This window comes from Nycticebus coucang, chromosome 2 (genome assembly GCF_027406575.1).
Source record: "Nycticebus coucang isolate mNycCou1 chromosome 2, mNycCou1.pri, whole genome shotgun sequence".
Lineage (NCBI taxonomy): Eukaryota > Metazoa > Chordata > Mammalia > Primates > Lorisidae > Nycticebus > Nycticebus coucang.
In genome coordinates, this window is record NC_069781.1 from 36436671 (window position 1) to 36453367 (window position 16697).

The 16697-nt window shown below is 38.4% G+C and overlaps 1 protein-coding gene across 6 annotated transcripts; it reads right to left on the bottom strand.

Annotated features, from left to right (window-relative positions):
* Nucleotides 1-2637: 2637 nt before the first annotated feature.
* ZNF189 (zinc finger protein 189) lies at nt 2638-16605 on the bottom strand. 6 transcript variants are annotated; one of them, XM_053574114.1, is made up of 4 exons: nt 16484-16581; nt 16220-16332; nt 15409-15490; nt 2638-5291 (listed from the first exon to the last, which is right to left on the bottom strand). In XM_053574114.1, the coding sequence occupies exons 2-4, from the start codon at nt 16250-16252 to the stop codon at nt 3574-3576; spliced, it is 1833 nt and encodes a 610-aa protein (XP_053430089.1). In that variant the 5' UTR covers nt 16253-16332; nt 16484-16581; the 3' UTR covers nt 2638-3573. The 6 variants fall into 6 exon arrangements, with proteins under 6 accessions (XP_053430089.1, XP_053430084.1, XP_053430075.1 ...); XM_053574109.1 differs by having other exon boundaries at nt 15409-15493; XM_053574100.1 differs by having other exon boundaries at nt 15409-15535.
* Between the last annotated feature and the right edge of the window lie 92 nt (nt 16606-16697).

A 16697-nucleotide genomic window follows, 5' to 3' on the forward strand; every position in this document is an offset into this window, starting at 1 on the left:
CCTCAGCTCTTGGTTGGCACCCAGCAAGCCACTGCTCAAGGGTTCTGGTGGAATCAGGGGACCACGCCCTTGCTCTCAGTGGTCAGTTCACACCTAGCAAGCCTTTGCTCACAGGCCCAGCAGGGGCTGTGGACCAGGCCTGTCTACCAAACTCAGTGCACACAGCAAAACCACTCTCCTACTGTGGGTGCCATCAGAGCAGGGGTTCTGCACCCTGTCCCACCAGACACAGTCCAAACCGAGAGCCAATACCACCTCTGGCCAGGCATAGTCATGACCATGAGACAGCTTCTCCACCCACCGAGTGTCCCTTTCTTCCCCATTAGTCACAGGTTCTGTCCTGATGGTTGGCGGTCCACACTATGCCCAGTTCTCTCAGGATAAGACCAAACACTCTATGGTCTGCAAGGGGCAGAACTTCAGACCACCACATGAGGGGGAAGAGTGGACTGGGAGTTTGGACTTGTTGGGGAAAATATCTGTTCAATTTTATGCCCAGCGGGGTTGTGTCTAGGTTCATAAGTGGGACCTCCCTGGAGAAAGAGACCAGGAGTTTAGCAGCTCTCTCCAGCGAGTTAAAATGAGAGGTCTTTTGTTGCCTGCTCATTCGCAAATAACTTGTGGCAGGCCTCCTGCTTGGGAGAGGGGTCTCCCGTCCTCTAGTCAATAGGCTTTATACCTGAAATTTGTTTTTTTTAATGCTCTTTCTTGTAGTTATAGTTTGTTGAACTTCTTTCTTGGCTCAGCTCCCCACCTTTGGCTTCAGAGTCCAATTCCATCCAGTTTTTCTTCCTCTGCTCAGGAGCCTCTGCTGAGAGTTGCTACCAGTTAGCCATCTTCCCAGAATTCCCATCTCTAGATATCTTTACAGTCACATGTGCAGATAAAACATTACAGGTTCAAGATGACTTTAATAATCTCCTCATTCCATACAGCCAAACTTTTTCTTCTCAGTACAAGCAACCTTCACCCAAAACCCACTTTGATTCTTTTCTTTCTCAATTAACAACCAAATTTCACTTTATTAATATTTCTCAAATCATCTTTTTTCACATTCCCACTGCCTTTGTTGAAGTATCACTAATTTCTGAACCATTATACTATAAAGATCTCTTGAGGTTAACACAGAAACAAGTCCTTGACACAATAGTCTACAAGTGCAAATTTCTGAAATGATCCACACATCTAAAAAAGGTCAAGAATCATCATCCCAAATTCATTCCCTCCAGTTCACCTTCACATTGCCTCTTGAGTTAAACTAGAGGAAGCACAGAGTGCACTATGTGTAGTACTTGGAAAGGTGCACAAGGTGAGTGTTTGGGGTACCCAGTGACATTGTTTCTTAAGATGGGTGCTGCTTACATAGGTGGTTAGTAGTGAAAACTCAAAGAGTTGTATGCTTTAAGTATGTGCCCTTTTAATATATATAGCATATTTAAATACAAAAGCCCTACACATTTTTAGGCAGAATAGTCTCCTTAGCATGACAACTCTCATGATCTCCCCTTAAGGGCAGCCTTACCTCCCCTCACATTCCCAAGACCCCAAACAACCAGGAGTTCACCTTGTAGCTAGCAGATTCTTTAACAATTCATTATTTTCAGACACTATTTTCTTTCCCTGGTACTCTCATCTTAAGCATCACCTCCTCTTGAGAACAAACTTTTTCCTTCTCTCCTTTTCTAGGCACTTCATTTCACTCTTAAGAGCTCTCTGCATGTTTTCATCTCTTTCTTGGGAAACAGAAGTGAACATATAACTTGCTTTCTCTCTTTTTAAAATAATCACTTTCGAGGGGACTATGCTTTTTATAAGTAATGATTTATACAGCCAAGAACTAACTATTGCTACTGGAGTTTTGAGTTGTCCCTCTAGGATTCATATCCAAGGATGTTAAAAACTACTTAGGAATATTATAATTACCATGGACTTAAATTACTATGAGATGAACAATGGCAGGGTTTCTGCTCAGGTAACCATACATCAAAGTGATATAATTCCAACAAAAAGTAAATACTTTAGTGTTCGAAGAGCAAAATCATAATTTTAGTTTTTAAAATACTGAACATAGGTCTAAGAATCTCAGTTTTAGTTGGGACACTGGTCTGATACAGAATAAATACAACTGGGAAAATTCAGGACAAGACAATTTTATTGAGGAATCAGGTGGAGTTTCTTATTTTGTGTGCTTTTAACTGAGCTAAAAGCTCTGTTCTGAAACGTTAACTGTACAGTAACTATGATACCTAATTTGAATAGTGAGTGCAAAGAGATAGGTATCACTCTATACATGTACCATAACCTCCAGATTTACATTCAGGCAGAGATTATGTGAGGATGAACATTTAGAGGTGATTTTTCCAATAGCTGGGGTATAAGTGAAAGAGGGGTCATTCGCCCAAACCATTAGGAAGTTATAGAATTGTAGTTTTGGTGATTTGGAATTCTATAGTCAAGCACTAAAGAACCTGGACTTAACCTTAGGTGAACAACTCTAGAAAAAGTTAAACTAGTCAGAAAGAGTTAGGCAGAACAAATGAGAACAATTTTCTTCAAATCCTTGATTCTAATTTAAAAAACACAGTAATGTATTTGACAGAATTGAATTTACACTAACATAACAAAGTACTCTTTACACAAAGCAACAAAACAACAGGTTTTAATGACCAAAACAGATGAATTAATAGGTTTATAATAATGATTAACTAATCCTTTTTAAAATAAGGATTTAAAAATTGCATGCAAAATCTCGTTACCATAAAAACCAAGGCAATACCAAAATATCTCAGCTTCCTAGCACAAACCCAGGCCTTTTTATTTCCAATTCTTGGTAATAAAAATATGTACACTTCACATGCTGCTGGTTGTGGAGGGATAAACTTATCCACAGAGAATTACAAGTATCTTTCACAGGTGGGAGGACACAAAAGAACAATACTTTTATCCACTTTGGGGTGGGGGGGGAAATAAAGGCACTCCCAAAGTTTCCTTGGTAATATTTTTGCTAAGTTTGTTAATTATTCACATAATCTTTAATGGTTCACTCATTTCATTGATCTGGGATCCAACAGGCATTGGAACTGCTTTTAACTCTCATGCCAAATAACTGGCTTCCTTAAACAATGACAAAAAGTTCATATACTAGTTTCAGAACATTGGTGCTTTGTTTCCTTAATGATATATGTTTAATCACTGGACTTTGGCATGCACAGCCAAACATATCATAGAACCAAAAGAACAATGAGCTGGTGCCATTAGACTTCTTGTAATCATTATTCTTAGTTTTCTAACATCAGCTAATTCAACTCTGTCCTTCAGAGCACTTCCTATGTGCTCTTTAACTTCTCTGCTGAAAGATTTGTTAAAGATGCTTAGATATATTACCAAGTCTCTGATCATCAAAACAAAAAGCAGTGGAAGTCAACTGCCCATAGGCAGTTGTCCACCATTCATTTGCCTGAGGCCAAGAAGAATCTACTTTATCACTAAATATGACCCACGATGAGCCATACTTAAACTGCAGTTGGGTAATTAAGTCTCAAATAAAATATTTGAGCTTACATATTTCTCTATTTACTGCATCCATGCAGTGTGCAATTTTTGATGTTGAATGAGAGAAATGCGGCAACTGAAGGCTTCACCACAAGCATCACATTCATGGGCTTCTTGGGTTTTCACCTCTGCATGGATCTTCTGATGGTTGACAAGACTGCGCTGTTGACTGAAACTTTTGTCACACTTCTCACATTTATAAGGTTTCTCTCCTGTATGTATTCTCTGATGCTGAATAAGACCCGAGTTCCGACTAAAGGCCTTCCCACATTCATCACATTTATGGGGCTTATTGCCTGTGTGAACACCCTGATGTCGAATAAGATTACATAGCTGACTGAAGCTTTTGCCACACTGTCTGCACAGATAGGGTCTCTCACCAGTGTGGATTCTCTGATGTTCAATGAGAAATGAGCTCCGACTGAAGCTTTTCCCACAAACAGTACATAAGTAAGGCTTTTCACCAGTGTGGATTCTTTGATGTTGTACAAGATGAGCACTAACACTGAAAGTTTTCCCACATTCATCACATTTGTAAGATTTTTCCTTAGGGTAGACCTCCTGCTGTATAACAAGACTACAATTTGGATTAAAACTGTCTTTAGTTTCATTGTATGGGTAAGTCTTCTCCCTGGTGTGAATTCTCTGATGCTGAATGAGACCTGAGCTTCTACTAAAGGCTTTTCCACACTCCTCACATTTATGGGGTTTGTCTCCTGTGTGAATTCTCTGATGACGAGTAAGGTTGCAAAGCTGGCTAAAACTTTTCCCACACTCTTTGCACTGATAAGGTCTTTCACCAGTGTGGATCCTCTGATGTTCAATAAGGAATGAACTCCGGCTGAAGCTTTTTCCACATTCAATACAAAGGAAAGGCTTCTCGCCAGTATGGATTTTTTGGTGTTGTATAAGGTATGTACTTAATCTAAAGGCTTTCCCACATTCACCACATTTATGAGGTCTTTCCCCAGTGTGAATTCTTTGATGCTCAACAAGCAATGAATTTCGACTAAAGCTTTTTTTACATTTGGTACAGTGATAGGGTTTCTCACCAGTGTGAGTTCTCTGATGCTCAATAAGGTGTGACTTCCAACTGAAGGCTTTCCCACAGTCACTACATTTATGGGGTTTCTCACCTGTATGAATTCTTTGATGTTTAACAAGGCTCCTTCTCTGGCTGAAGCTCTGTTTACACTGATTACACTGATAAGGTCTTTCTCCAGTGTGGATTCTCTGATGTCTAATGAGGGTTGAGCTCACACTAAAAGTTTTTCCGCAATAGTTACACTCATAGGGCCTTTCTCCAGTGTGAATTCTCTGATGTTCAATAACAAATGAACTGCGACTAAAACTTTTCCCACATTCATTGCACTGAAAAGGTTTCTCACCAGTATGGACCCTTTGATGTTGAATAAAATGGGCTTTGCGGACAAAACCCTTTCCACATTCTTCACATTTGTGGCACTTCTCTTCTGAGTTTGGTCTCTTACGGATGTTAGTGTTTCCTCTGAACATTCTCTGTTCTTGGGTCAAAGATTCCCTTGGTATTTCCCATAAGAAGATCCCTCTCTGTTTATCTAACCTACCAACAAGTTCAAATGTTTCTCTACCCATGGGATCCTGGTCAATTTCACTTTTTATTCTTGTAACTATTACACCCTGTGGCTCCACTTCTTCCTCAATTTCTTCAATTTCTTGTTTCACAGTTGGCTCCTCATCCGTGTCTCTGTTCAAAACATCTAGAATAACAAATAAAAATACAAACATTAGCCAAGTTCTCTTAGCTAATAAGGTAATTCAGATAAATTACTATATCTATAAAATGTACTTTACTACTTCACAGTATTGTTATGAGAATTAAATTGGTTTCATACACATACATAATATTTAGAATAGCACTTGGCAAAGAGAATAAGCTAACACATGTAAATGCTATACTATGCAATGAAATGGAGAAGGGCATGAAAAAAGTGTTCAGTAGGCAAACAATGAGACAGTAGGAGCAAGAAGAGTTGGAATGAAGGGCTAGCAAGTCAGCACTGAATTATGCAAGGTCAGATGGGCAAACAAAGAAATAAAACAAGTAAAGGTGGGATTAACCAGTCTATCAAGGAAGAAAGAGTATGAAGAGAACAAAATCGGTAAGTTCAGGAAAATTTAGGGTGAGAAAGCATTATTGGACTGAGAGTAGACCAAATAATTAACAGAAAGAAACATAAAAAAAAGATGCTAAGAAGGATAAAAAAGAATCAGTGGAAACAATAATTCATTCATTAACCAGAATTTACCTGCTGCCCATTAAAAACATTCCAAGCACTATGTGATGAGCCAGAATTCAGAGATAAGACATGAAGCCCTCTCGCTACCAAATGGTGAGTATGATGATGAGTACAAATAGGGGAAAGAAAATAATATGATAAAAATAAATAAATAAAAAGTAGCTCCTGTGGTTCAAAGGAGTAGGGCACTAGCCCCATATGCCAGAGTTGGTGGGTTCAAACCCAGCCCCGGCAAAAAACTGCAAAAAAAAAAAAACAACTAAAGGACTGAAATGACATGGAATCTATGATATAAAGTGATTGAATAAAATAAGTGTAAAGAAACATGGTCAGTTAATGAAAGAAATGAAGGAAAAAAGAGCAGTCTGTTGTAGCTTATGACTTCACCTACCACAAGTCCTACTACAAGTACAAATGATTATCAAACTTTTAAACTTTAGATATAAGACCCAAGGTTCACCATCTTGTTCCAACTGAGAACCAGCATGATATCTGAGAAATAAGAATCATACATGTGCTGAGGAAAAGAAAACAAAATCATTTAAGACAGTGTTTTTCAACCTTCTTTATCCCATGGCACACTTGAATCTACAGTTGAAACTTTCATGGTACACTTAAATTATGTTGATCAAAATGAAGATTTAAAAAAATATATGCTTACTGGGCTTTGAACTTCTTTGAAAATAATTTAATTAAGATTATGTTAAATTTTCATGGCACACCAAAGATCCTCTCATGGCAGACCAATTTGACGTGGCACACCCGTTGAAAATCACTGGTCTATTACATAACAGAAAGGTATATAGGACACTTAAGCCTGCTTCTCATTTCTTTCCTGATTTTCCATCTATTATTGCCTATTAAGTAATTTCACTAGAAGATTCAATCACTACCAAATTTACATTTGGCCTAAATAAGTTTCTTTTTTATACTTTTCTTTCCTTTAATTTTCAAATCTTCTAACTGTGGAAGTCACCTTTAAATTTTTATTCACTTACTTCAAACAAGTTATTTTATTAAAAAAAAAAAAACCTACTTTCTCTTACTCCTTCCTTTTAACAAAACTACTAGAAACTTGATTTCTTCTAAGGCTATTTACAGTGTCTCCTCTCAAATTCGCTTTTAGTGCACTGTATTTTCTTTCACACAATAAAAAAGGATAAAAGAATTCCTTCAACTTTCTGCCCTCTACCTATAATAAAGTATCTGCCAATGGTATATAAACATATACCCCATATTCCTATCCAAAGCTAACCCATCAACCCCCTCTTAATCCTGCAGCAGTTGTTTAATCATCACCATTCTTTTCCTTTTTCTTCAATCTATACTTTCCATTGACACCTTTTTATTATCATATAAATATTATCATATCTGATTTATATGATTATCCAACTTTATCCTGAACCTGAAATCCTTCTTTTGGTGAAAAGTCAACTTTTGGAAAAAGAAAATCTTAACAATGTAGCTTCTTATTGCCCATGTTTTCTATGTTCAACCTTTTCCATTCAATCTACTCTGCAACCTATTATAAAATTTGCTAAATTTCATTAAGCATTGAGGAAAACTCCTCATTAAATCACCAATGACCTTCAAATAAAACGTAAAGCTGGCATTTTTCAGTCCTTGTTTTATTCAGCAGCATCTGATACTGTTAACCACCCTCATTTCTTACATTACCCGTTTCTCATTTTTATGCTATTACTTTCTTTTAGCTCCCTCCTTACTTCATTGGCTTTTGCTAAATTTCACTCATTTATTTACTTTCCTTTGTCAACTGTTTCATGTTATAGTTACCCAGGTATACATCCTTACTTAGTTTATATATGTGCTTCACAAAAAGCTCACAATTAACATTATCATCTCCTTCTTTTTTTTTAAATTTATTATTAAATCCTAGCTGTGTACATTAATGTAATCATGGGGCAACATACACTGGTTTTATATACAATCATCTGCTTTTATGTCTTGTCACCTCTAATTACCTCTTGAGAGGCACTGCCATCCATTACCCTAAAATCCCAAAGGAGGAAATCATCCCAGATTTCTCCTTTTTCTTACTTGTAATCAATCTCCCCAATCATGCATTTCCCTCTAGAATCAACCTTCTCCCTTTAACGGTTACACTCATGTGGCCATGTAATAATCCTTCACTCTGGTCTTCAGGCTACCCTCACATTTTCTGTGCCTGATTCTGGAAGAGATCCTTACAAAAATAGAATTCTATCCATGTTATCACCTTTAAGATGAAATCAAGACTCTACTATGATACTCAGAACTCTTCATGACAGTCTCTAAGCCTCAAGTCACTTTTCTACCTACTCTGTCATGTTTTATGTAGGCGAGTTGCTTGTATTTTTTATGCCCTATCTTTGCTGATCCTGCTTACTAAATATCCCTCAACACTTTACCTGAAAAACTCTTGGTTTCTCCTTAAGATTCAGTTTAAAGAAACAGTTTCTCTATGAAGCCTTCACCACGTCTACTAGACATATTTCTATTTTTTATTACTGGCCCCTGTCCATTACAGCCTTTATTACACTGTACTTTTTAACACTTTGTTATGTGTTTGTCTCTTCCATTGGATTAAAACTCTATGAGAAGGGGAAAAAACAATCTCTTCATAATGTTATTGTTCAGTGGATATTGTTCCGGGGTTTTGCTCAAAGAAATGAGACAAAAATTATCATTACTTAAAGATACATGAATGTCTACCTAAAATTCTTAAAACAATTTTATATGTAATAGCAACAAGATTAAAAAACTGGCTTTTACTATGAAAAAACCCAGTAAATATTATAGAAAAATATGTTCTTTACAATAGTAACAAAAAAATAATTCATAAAAAGGCAAAAGGACAACTAAATAGATTCAACTAATGGCTAAAGAGATTCAATATTATAAACTTCTCTGAAGATGACAGATAAATAGCTAACAAACACATGAAAAAATGCTCATCATCCGTATTCATAAGAGAAACGTAAATCAAAACCACTCGGAGATACCACCTCACTCTAGTGAAATTAGTTCACATCATGAAGTCCCAAATCTACAGATGCTGAAGTAGATGTGAAGATTAGGAATACTTTTGCACTGCTGGTAGAACTGCAAACTAATATAACCTCTACAGAAAGAATTATGGAGAATTCTCAAAGAACTAAAAGTCGACTTTCCATTTGATACTGCAATCCCATTGTAGCTACCCAGAAGAACAAAATCATTTTACCACAAGGACATTTGCACCAGAACATTTATTACAGCTCAATTCACAATTTCCAAGATGTGGAAGCAATCCAAGTGCCCACGAACCCATGACTGGATTAACAAACTGTGGTATATGTATACCATGGAATACTATTCAGCCATAAGAAAAGACAGAGACTTTATGTCTTTTGTGTTTACCTGGATGAAGTTGAAACACATTCTTAGTAAAGTATCTCAAGAATGGGAAAAAAAGTATCCAATATACTCAATACTAATATGAAATAAATACATGAATAACTACATGCCCACATGAAAGAAAAAACACAAGTATAGTCTAGTGAGGGAGAAGAGAGAGAAAGAAGAGAGGAGGGGGAATGAGGGAGGTTGACTGGCAGGATCTCACCTTATGTGCACAATGTGAGGGTGTTCAGCACAACCCCCTGGGTAAAGGACTCAACTACAACTTAAAACTTTACCTTAGAAATGAAAACAATGTAACCTAAACATTTGTACCCTCATATTAATCTGAAATTTAAAAATAAATAAATAATAGAATTAAATTAAATTTAGAGATTCAATATTATAAAGATCCTAATTCTTCCCAAACAAATCTATGAAAGTAATCATATTCCAATTAAAAAATCATATAGACCAATAAAAAAACCCCAATAAATCTAATTTTAACCAGAAGAATAGACAACCAGTTAAGTACATTCTGAAAAAGATGTTAAAGAATGACATATCTTACCAGACATAAAATATAATATGTTGTTAAATAAAACAATCATGCTGGCATAAAAATAAATAGGACAATAAGATAGACACGTGAAGAAAATGAGTGTAAGCTCCACAAAGAGCAGACTTGAAAAGACTATTCACTAGATCTAGGCTTGGTAATGCTTATGTGATAAATGTCCCATTCTGTGGCCACAGCTAATTTGTCTACACTGGACAGATGACTCAAAGTGGGTCTCTCCCAGAAAACTGGAATTGAAACTGAAATAGTTATTTAATCAGAATGCGGTTAGAACTGTAACTTATCAAATCAGAAGCTAAGCTAATGTGACTATGAGGAGGAAGAACTAGTGTACTCACGGGAATGAGAGACCAAAAGAAGAATGTTACTGAATATTTGTGTTTAACCCCCAAACTCATACATTAGATGCCCTAACCCTCAGTGTAATGCTATGTGAAGGGGAAGCCTTTGGGAGGTAATTAGACTTAGATGAGGTCATGAGGGTAGGGTCCCCATGAAGTGAATGGTATTCCTGTAAGAAGAGGAAAAAAGACAGTGTGCTCTCTCTCTCCCTCTGCCACATGAAAACACAGTGAGAAGATGGCCTTTCACAAGCAGGAGAAGGCCTCGCCAGGAACTGAGTCTGCCAGAACTCGATTTTAGACCTCCCAGGTACCAACTATGAGAGAAATGTCTGGTTAAGCCACCCAGGCAAATGGTATTTTGTTACAGCAAACTGAAATTTCAAAGATTAAGAATAATTCCTAATTTTCTGAGATTCCGTTTGGTTTCAGTCCTTTTCTATGTCTAGCTATAATTACATTCGTATCTTCTATAAGAGATCTCTATAAAGATTTCCCTTGAAAACTACCACAGATGTTGATGTGGATGTGGTTGTGGAGAAAAGGGAATACTTCTGCACTGCTGGTGAGAATGCAAGCTAGTACGTTCCTTTTGGAAGGAAGTCTGGAGAACACTCAGGGATCTAAATGTAGACCTGCTGTTTGATCCTGTAATTCCTCTTCTAGGTGTATATCCAAAGGACCAAAAATCATTTAGCAATAAAGATATTTGAACCAGATTGTTCACTGCAGTTCAAGTCATAATTGCCAACTCATGGAAGAAGCCCAAGTGCCCATCAACCCATGAATAGATTAATAAATTGTGGTATATGGAATACTATGCAGCATTAAAAAAATGGAGACTTTACCTCTTCTATGTTTACAGGGATGGAGTTGGAAAATATTCTTCTTAGTAAAGTATCTCAGGAATGGAAAAAAAAAATCCAATGTACACAGTACTATTGTTAAACCAATTTATAATCATTCACACTTGCCTGTGAAAAATGAAACACAACTTTAGCCTGGGATGAAGGAAGAAAGGGGAAAGAGAGGAGAAGGAAGGGAGGTGGGTCAGTAGAGGGAGGATTAGTAGGGGGACCACACCTATGGAGCAAATTGCAAGTACAAGTTGGATCTATCAGGTGTAGAACACAAATGTCTTAACGTTGTAATTGAATAAATGAGGTGAAGACTATGTTGATAGTAGGATGTAAGCAATCCAATTTGTACAAATAATCAACACATTGAATCCCATAATGGCATAAATGTATTCAAGATCTATGTACAAATGACTTAATTAAAAAAAAAAATTTCCCTTGTTGCCTTAAGCTAGTTTGAGTGGATTTCTATAATCTTTAACCAGTTTTGATAACAGAGTAGCTCGTTGACAGAACAGAGAAAAGGCAAGGAAACAGTAAAGTGGAAATACATAAACTTTAGGATAGGCTAGAATAGGACTTAGCATGCTTTTTCAGTAAAGAACGAGACAATATTTTTGGCTTTGTGAGTCATATGGGTTCTGTTGCAACTACTTGATTCTGCCATTATATAGAGTGGACATAAAGTTCAATTTAAAGTTACAACGATTTTAAATTGCACACAAACTTTATGCCTACTCTGTACCATGAAATAATCACAGACAATACATAATAATAGAATGGGCATGCCCATGTTTCAGTAAAACCTTCTTTACAAAAACTAGCAGTGGGCCAGATTTGGCTTGTGAGCCATACCTATCAATCTCACTATCCAAAAGAGTACAAAATGAACAGTGTTCTTGGTTTATGGAATGGGAGCATGGAGAAGAATTAGAATTTCTAGGGCCCAGCACAGTATTTGATATTTATTGAGTGAATTAATAACTGAACAAATAACTAAAGAAAGACTATAACCAAAGAAGAAAAACAATAAGTTCCAGGTCTTGTAGGTACAGAAGTTCCAGTTCTGTCAAGGACTGCCAATGAGGGCCAAGTAGGCTAAAGAGAGCCATTAAAATGGAAGAGGTCAAAGAACTGAGCGATCAAGTTATCACATGTGTGATCAATGTAGTTATTAAAGTCTTTTGTTTTTAAGCAGCATGGAAAGGAAAGGTAGGAATGAAAAGTCAAAATTATAAAGCTAGAAGAGAGCAGATTATGAAAAGCATTAAGATGCAGTGGAAAAGAACACTACATTAGAACAGTAGAGTCAAAGTCATCTCTCAAGGGAGCGTTCATCAAGGGGATGGAGATAGGGACTAGTGAGGAGCATAAAAAGACTGGGGAGGAGAAATACTAAATGACAGAAAGCTGTACTTAAGATGAAATGAAGAAGAGAGCCTGAAGTACAAGATTACAGATGGGCTCAGTGCCATGCCTTTGTCCATATGGTATTCACACCCTGCAGTATTATGGGCAGCCAAGGCTGGGTACTTGCCTGATTTTATTGACCAGAATACCATATGTATGGATAAGCTGGCAGTGACTTAGAGACATCATGCCAAATTTTAAAACAATAAATATATCAGCAGTGATATGGTTGCAGGCTGAAGTGGTATGCAGGAATAACAGCTGAGGTATTGAAAGCTAGGCAGAGTCTATATTTGGGAGGACCTAGTAAAACAGAATATGAAATCAAGATTTTTGTCCTTTAAGCTATCAGTAACCATCAGAAGTTTTTATTTGAGGGGCAGGAGGAATAGGATCTCACTCTGTCACCTAGACTGGAGTGCAGTGACTCAAGGACAAAGCATAGCTCACTAGAACTCAAACTCCGGGCCTTAACCATTCCCCTCACTGGAGAAATCAAATGAAAAAAAGTATTTACTGTCCTCATGGTGATCAATGAGGTTAGAGAAATAACACATAAATAATGACTATAGTATAGTAAGATAAATTCAACAACAGAGGCATACACAAGGTAGTGCAGAAACTATAGTGCTTCACTTTGAAGAGAAGGCCCATGAAATCATAATAGATTGACGTGCCAGGTGTGAGTAATTTACATGGTCTTCAAATGAGTATGACTAGGAAACAGGGAAAATGATGATGATAGAAATCCACACACGTGGTACTTACCAAATGCTAGTCAGTGTCCTAAATGTTTATATACATTAACTCAGTTAATGCTCACAATAATCCTATGATGCAGCTATTGTTACTTCCATTTTATAAAAAAAAAAAAACAACCGAACTGAGGTACAGTGAAGTTAAGTTTGTCACCCATAGTCACAAGGCTAACCAAGTGGTAGAATCAGCATTTGAACCTAGGCAGTTAGGCTCTACACTTCCTTTCTTAGGTGGAGATAAAGATTTGAGATTTATCATCACACAGTGGTAACTGATGAAGTGTAAAGTCCCCTAAGGAAAATGTATAGTCTGGGAGAAAGACTGAGAATGCAAGGTGATGGAAGGAAGCATTAAAAAATTTCAGATATTGGGTGGTGCCTGTGGCTCAAGGAGTAGGGCGCCGGCCTCATATTCCAGGGGTGGTGGGTTCAAGCCCCACCCAGGCCAAAAACTGCAAAAAAAAAGAAAAGAAAAGAAAAAAAATTTTCAGGTATTCATAAAGAAGGGGATAGAATAAGGCCAAAAAAAAGTCCAAAACTCATTGTATTTGACAATGAGTTAACAGTGTTAAATTATTTGGTGTTAACAGTGTTAAACAATTTAAGGGAAGAGTTATAGGCAAGACAAAGGGGCTCAGAGATAAGGGAAGGTAAAGAAGTACAAAACATAAAAACTACTCTTACAAAAACTTGACTGTGAAGAGAAAGAGTAGCAATTGGAAGAGTTGTGAACATACCAATTATCAGAATCAAGGTACCAAGAGAGAAAAAATAGACTGAAGATATTGAGGAGAGGAAGATGGTTGATGGTTAAGTTTCTGAAAAGTAAGAAGACAGGAGCAGCTTTAAGTGTGCAGATGAGGGGCGGAGAAGTTGAGATTTCATGCTTAGCAGCCTCTATTTTCTCTGTAAAAAGGAAGGTGAAGTCAACTACTGAGTGTTGGACTCAAGGAAAACTTTTTAAGTTTTTGGAATAGTCACCAAATGGAACAGGGAGGTGAGCATATCAAGGACAAAAAAAATTGTTGAGATATAAAACCCCAATACAGATTAGAAGGATAAAAGCCATGCATTTAGATAGGACATCAATCCTTTCAGTTAGAGAGGTTCTCCTGCTGTGTTTAGCAACTCAAGTAGGAGATAAGAAAAGGTGAATTTTATTAAAAAATACAGAATTTGGAGTTTGCAGAATGGGTAGAACACAATGACAAGATGGCAAGAAAGTGTGCTGGTGATTGTATGGGGAGGTGAAGTCAGGAGAGGACTGACATCCTAGTGAAAAAACAAAGATATGAAAGGACAGGAAACATCATTAAGAATGAATAAGTTTAGGTGGAAAGGAACAGGAAAGATAGAAAGATAACAAGCTCTAGTAAGCTCTACAAGGACAGAAAACATGTCAGTTCTGTTTATCTTTGTTTAGTTACAGTCAATAAACATGTATTACCGGAATATCTAACCAGAGAATAGGATATTTGAGTTTAAGATTTGCCTATTACAATAATATTGTGGGTATATGAGTTGCTGAAAAATAATGGAGAGCAGGGTCCCTGAAGTCAGTATGTTTGAGATCAACTGAAGCTCAAGTATCAACTAGGTCATTGATAACATAAGGTAGAGAAGACTGTGAAACATGACAAAGTTATATGTGAAGGATCATAAAAAAGTTGACGGATACAGTGAAAAGAAATTGAGTGGGCAGAGCAAGACTGCTGAGGCCTCAAAGTAAGAGAGATTTTGTTTGAAGATGGAAAACTAATGTTCTGGGAACAGCACTGAAAAGCTGAAAGAACAGTAACTTCTCCCTGTCAGCTTTGAGACAAAGGATGGAGGAGGAGGAGGATGTGGGAGAACAAGCAGCCTCCACTTGAAGGACTTCCAGAGAAGTGGTGTCCTTGGGAAAGAGCCAGGTTTCACTTAGGGCCAGGAGGGGTAAGGAACATTATGTGAAGAGGAACAGGGGCTCCAGAAGGCAGAGTGAAAAGAGGTGGGAGGAAAGCAGTGGGAGGATGAACCAGGAGGAAAAGTACAGAGCAATATGGGAATGAGATTATGAAGACAGGAAGCCAGAAAGGCTTGCATCTTAGTCACTGCAAGGAAGCTAGGGATAAGAGTCATGGAAACAAGTAAAGGCTGAAAGGTTTAAATCAGAACTTTGGAACAAAGCAATTTTGATACTGATTTTGGTCCAAGTGTTCTCAGATTTTATGTACCTTTTTAGGTGTTTTAATTAGAGGAAGAGGAGATTCTTACCCAGCGAGACCAGGTTTCCATAATTCTCCATCATGACATCTTTATACAGGCTTCTCTGAGCTGGATCCAGATAATCCCACTCCTCCTGGGTAAAAAACACAGCCACATCCTCAAATGTCAGCAACCCCTGAAATAGTATGATTTCTGTAGTCAGTTTCTTTTGTCTAAAGGACAGTTCTACCATTCAAAGTGGCAGAAGCAATCACCTATCAGGGCCAGGCAGACTAAGAGGAACATGGTAACTAAGAGTTCCATATGGTGTCCAATTCTGGGACCCGTCTGTAAGTGATGGTCCCAGATTCGACGATAATGGAACTGGATCTTTGTTTTCTGGAGGACCTGAGGATAAGATTCTTTGGGGTTTATACCCTAACACTTTCAGTAAACTGTCCCAAGGCCCCTCCAAGCTTCCTTCACCTCATTGCTCTGCTCTAATTCTCCATTAGTGCTGGTTTGTGACCCAATTCAATTCCTTGAGGTTCCCTAAGCATATACTTTGTGTCCATAGTGCCAGGTGCACAAGACACAGGGAAAGGTCAAAAATAGTGCCTTACTTGGAGGAATTCACAAATTAGAGTTAGCTTGGAGCATTAATAATTTTCTCAAGCTAGTTTATCAACTCTCTTGAAAGGAAGGAGCCAGAGGGCAGTTTGCGAACCGCACCCCAGAAAACTAGGGGTGGTGAGGATCCTCACACAGTACAGGCCCTAAAGAAGGCAGTCATGAGGTGGGCGGAGGGTGAGGGGAGGCGGTGGTGAGGCCACCTAGGGTCGTGGCCAGACAACGGGGATCCCCACAGGCGCTTACTTACCTTTGGCTCCGGCGGGGGGCTCGGGGAAGCCATCTCCCAGCCAGAGAATGGGGATAGGAACCCGGGGCTGCCGCACTGAAAAGATCTTGTCTTTGGTGAGGCCTACCCGGCTACTGGAAATTAGGCCCCACGAAGACAAGGCTTACCGGCTGGCTCTAGCCAGCGCCTGCCTCCGTCCCCAGACAATCACCCCAGCAGCATATCAGACGCTCTTCCCGCCTGCCCTCCAACCCCGAACCCCAAATCCCCAACACCCTCCCTTGCCTGGTTGCGCAGCCTTTCAGGCCTTGCTAGAGCCCTCCTCCCTACAGCCAGTGCCTCCTCCTTTCAGACAAGCAGTGTATGACCGCCCGCCCCCGGACCAGAAGGCGTCACCCAGATCTATCTTGGGACGCCCCGCAACTACAACTCCCGTCATGCTCCGAAAGCGCGCCGTGGTCCCGCCTCCGCCGGCGGGGGCTACCGGACTACACTTCCC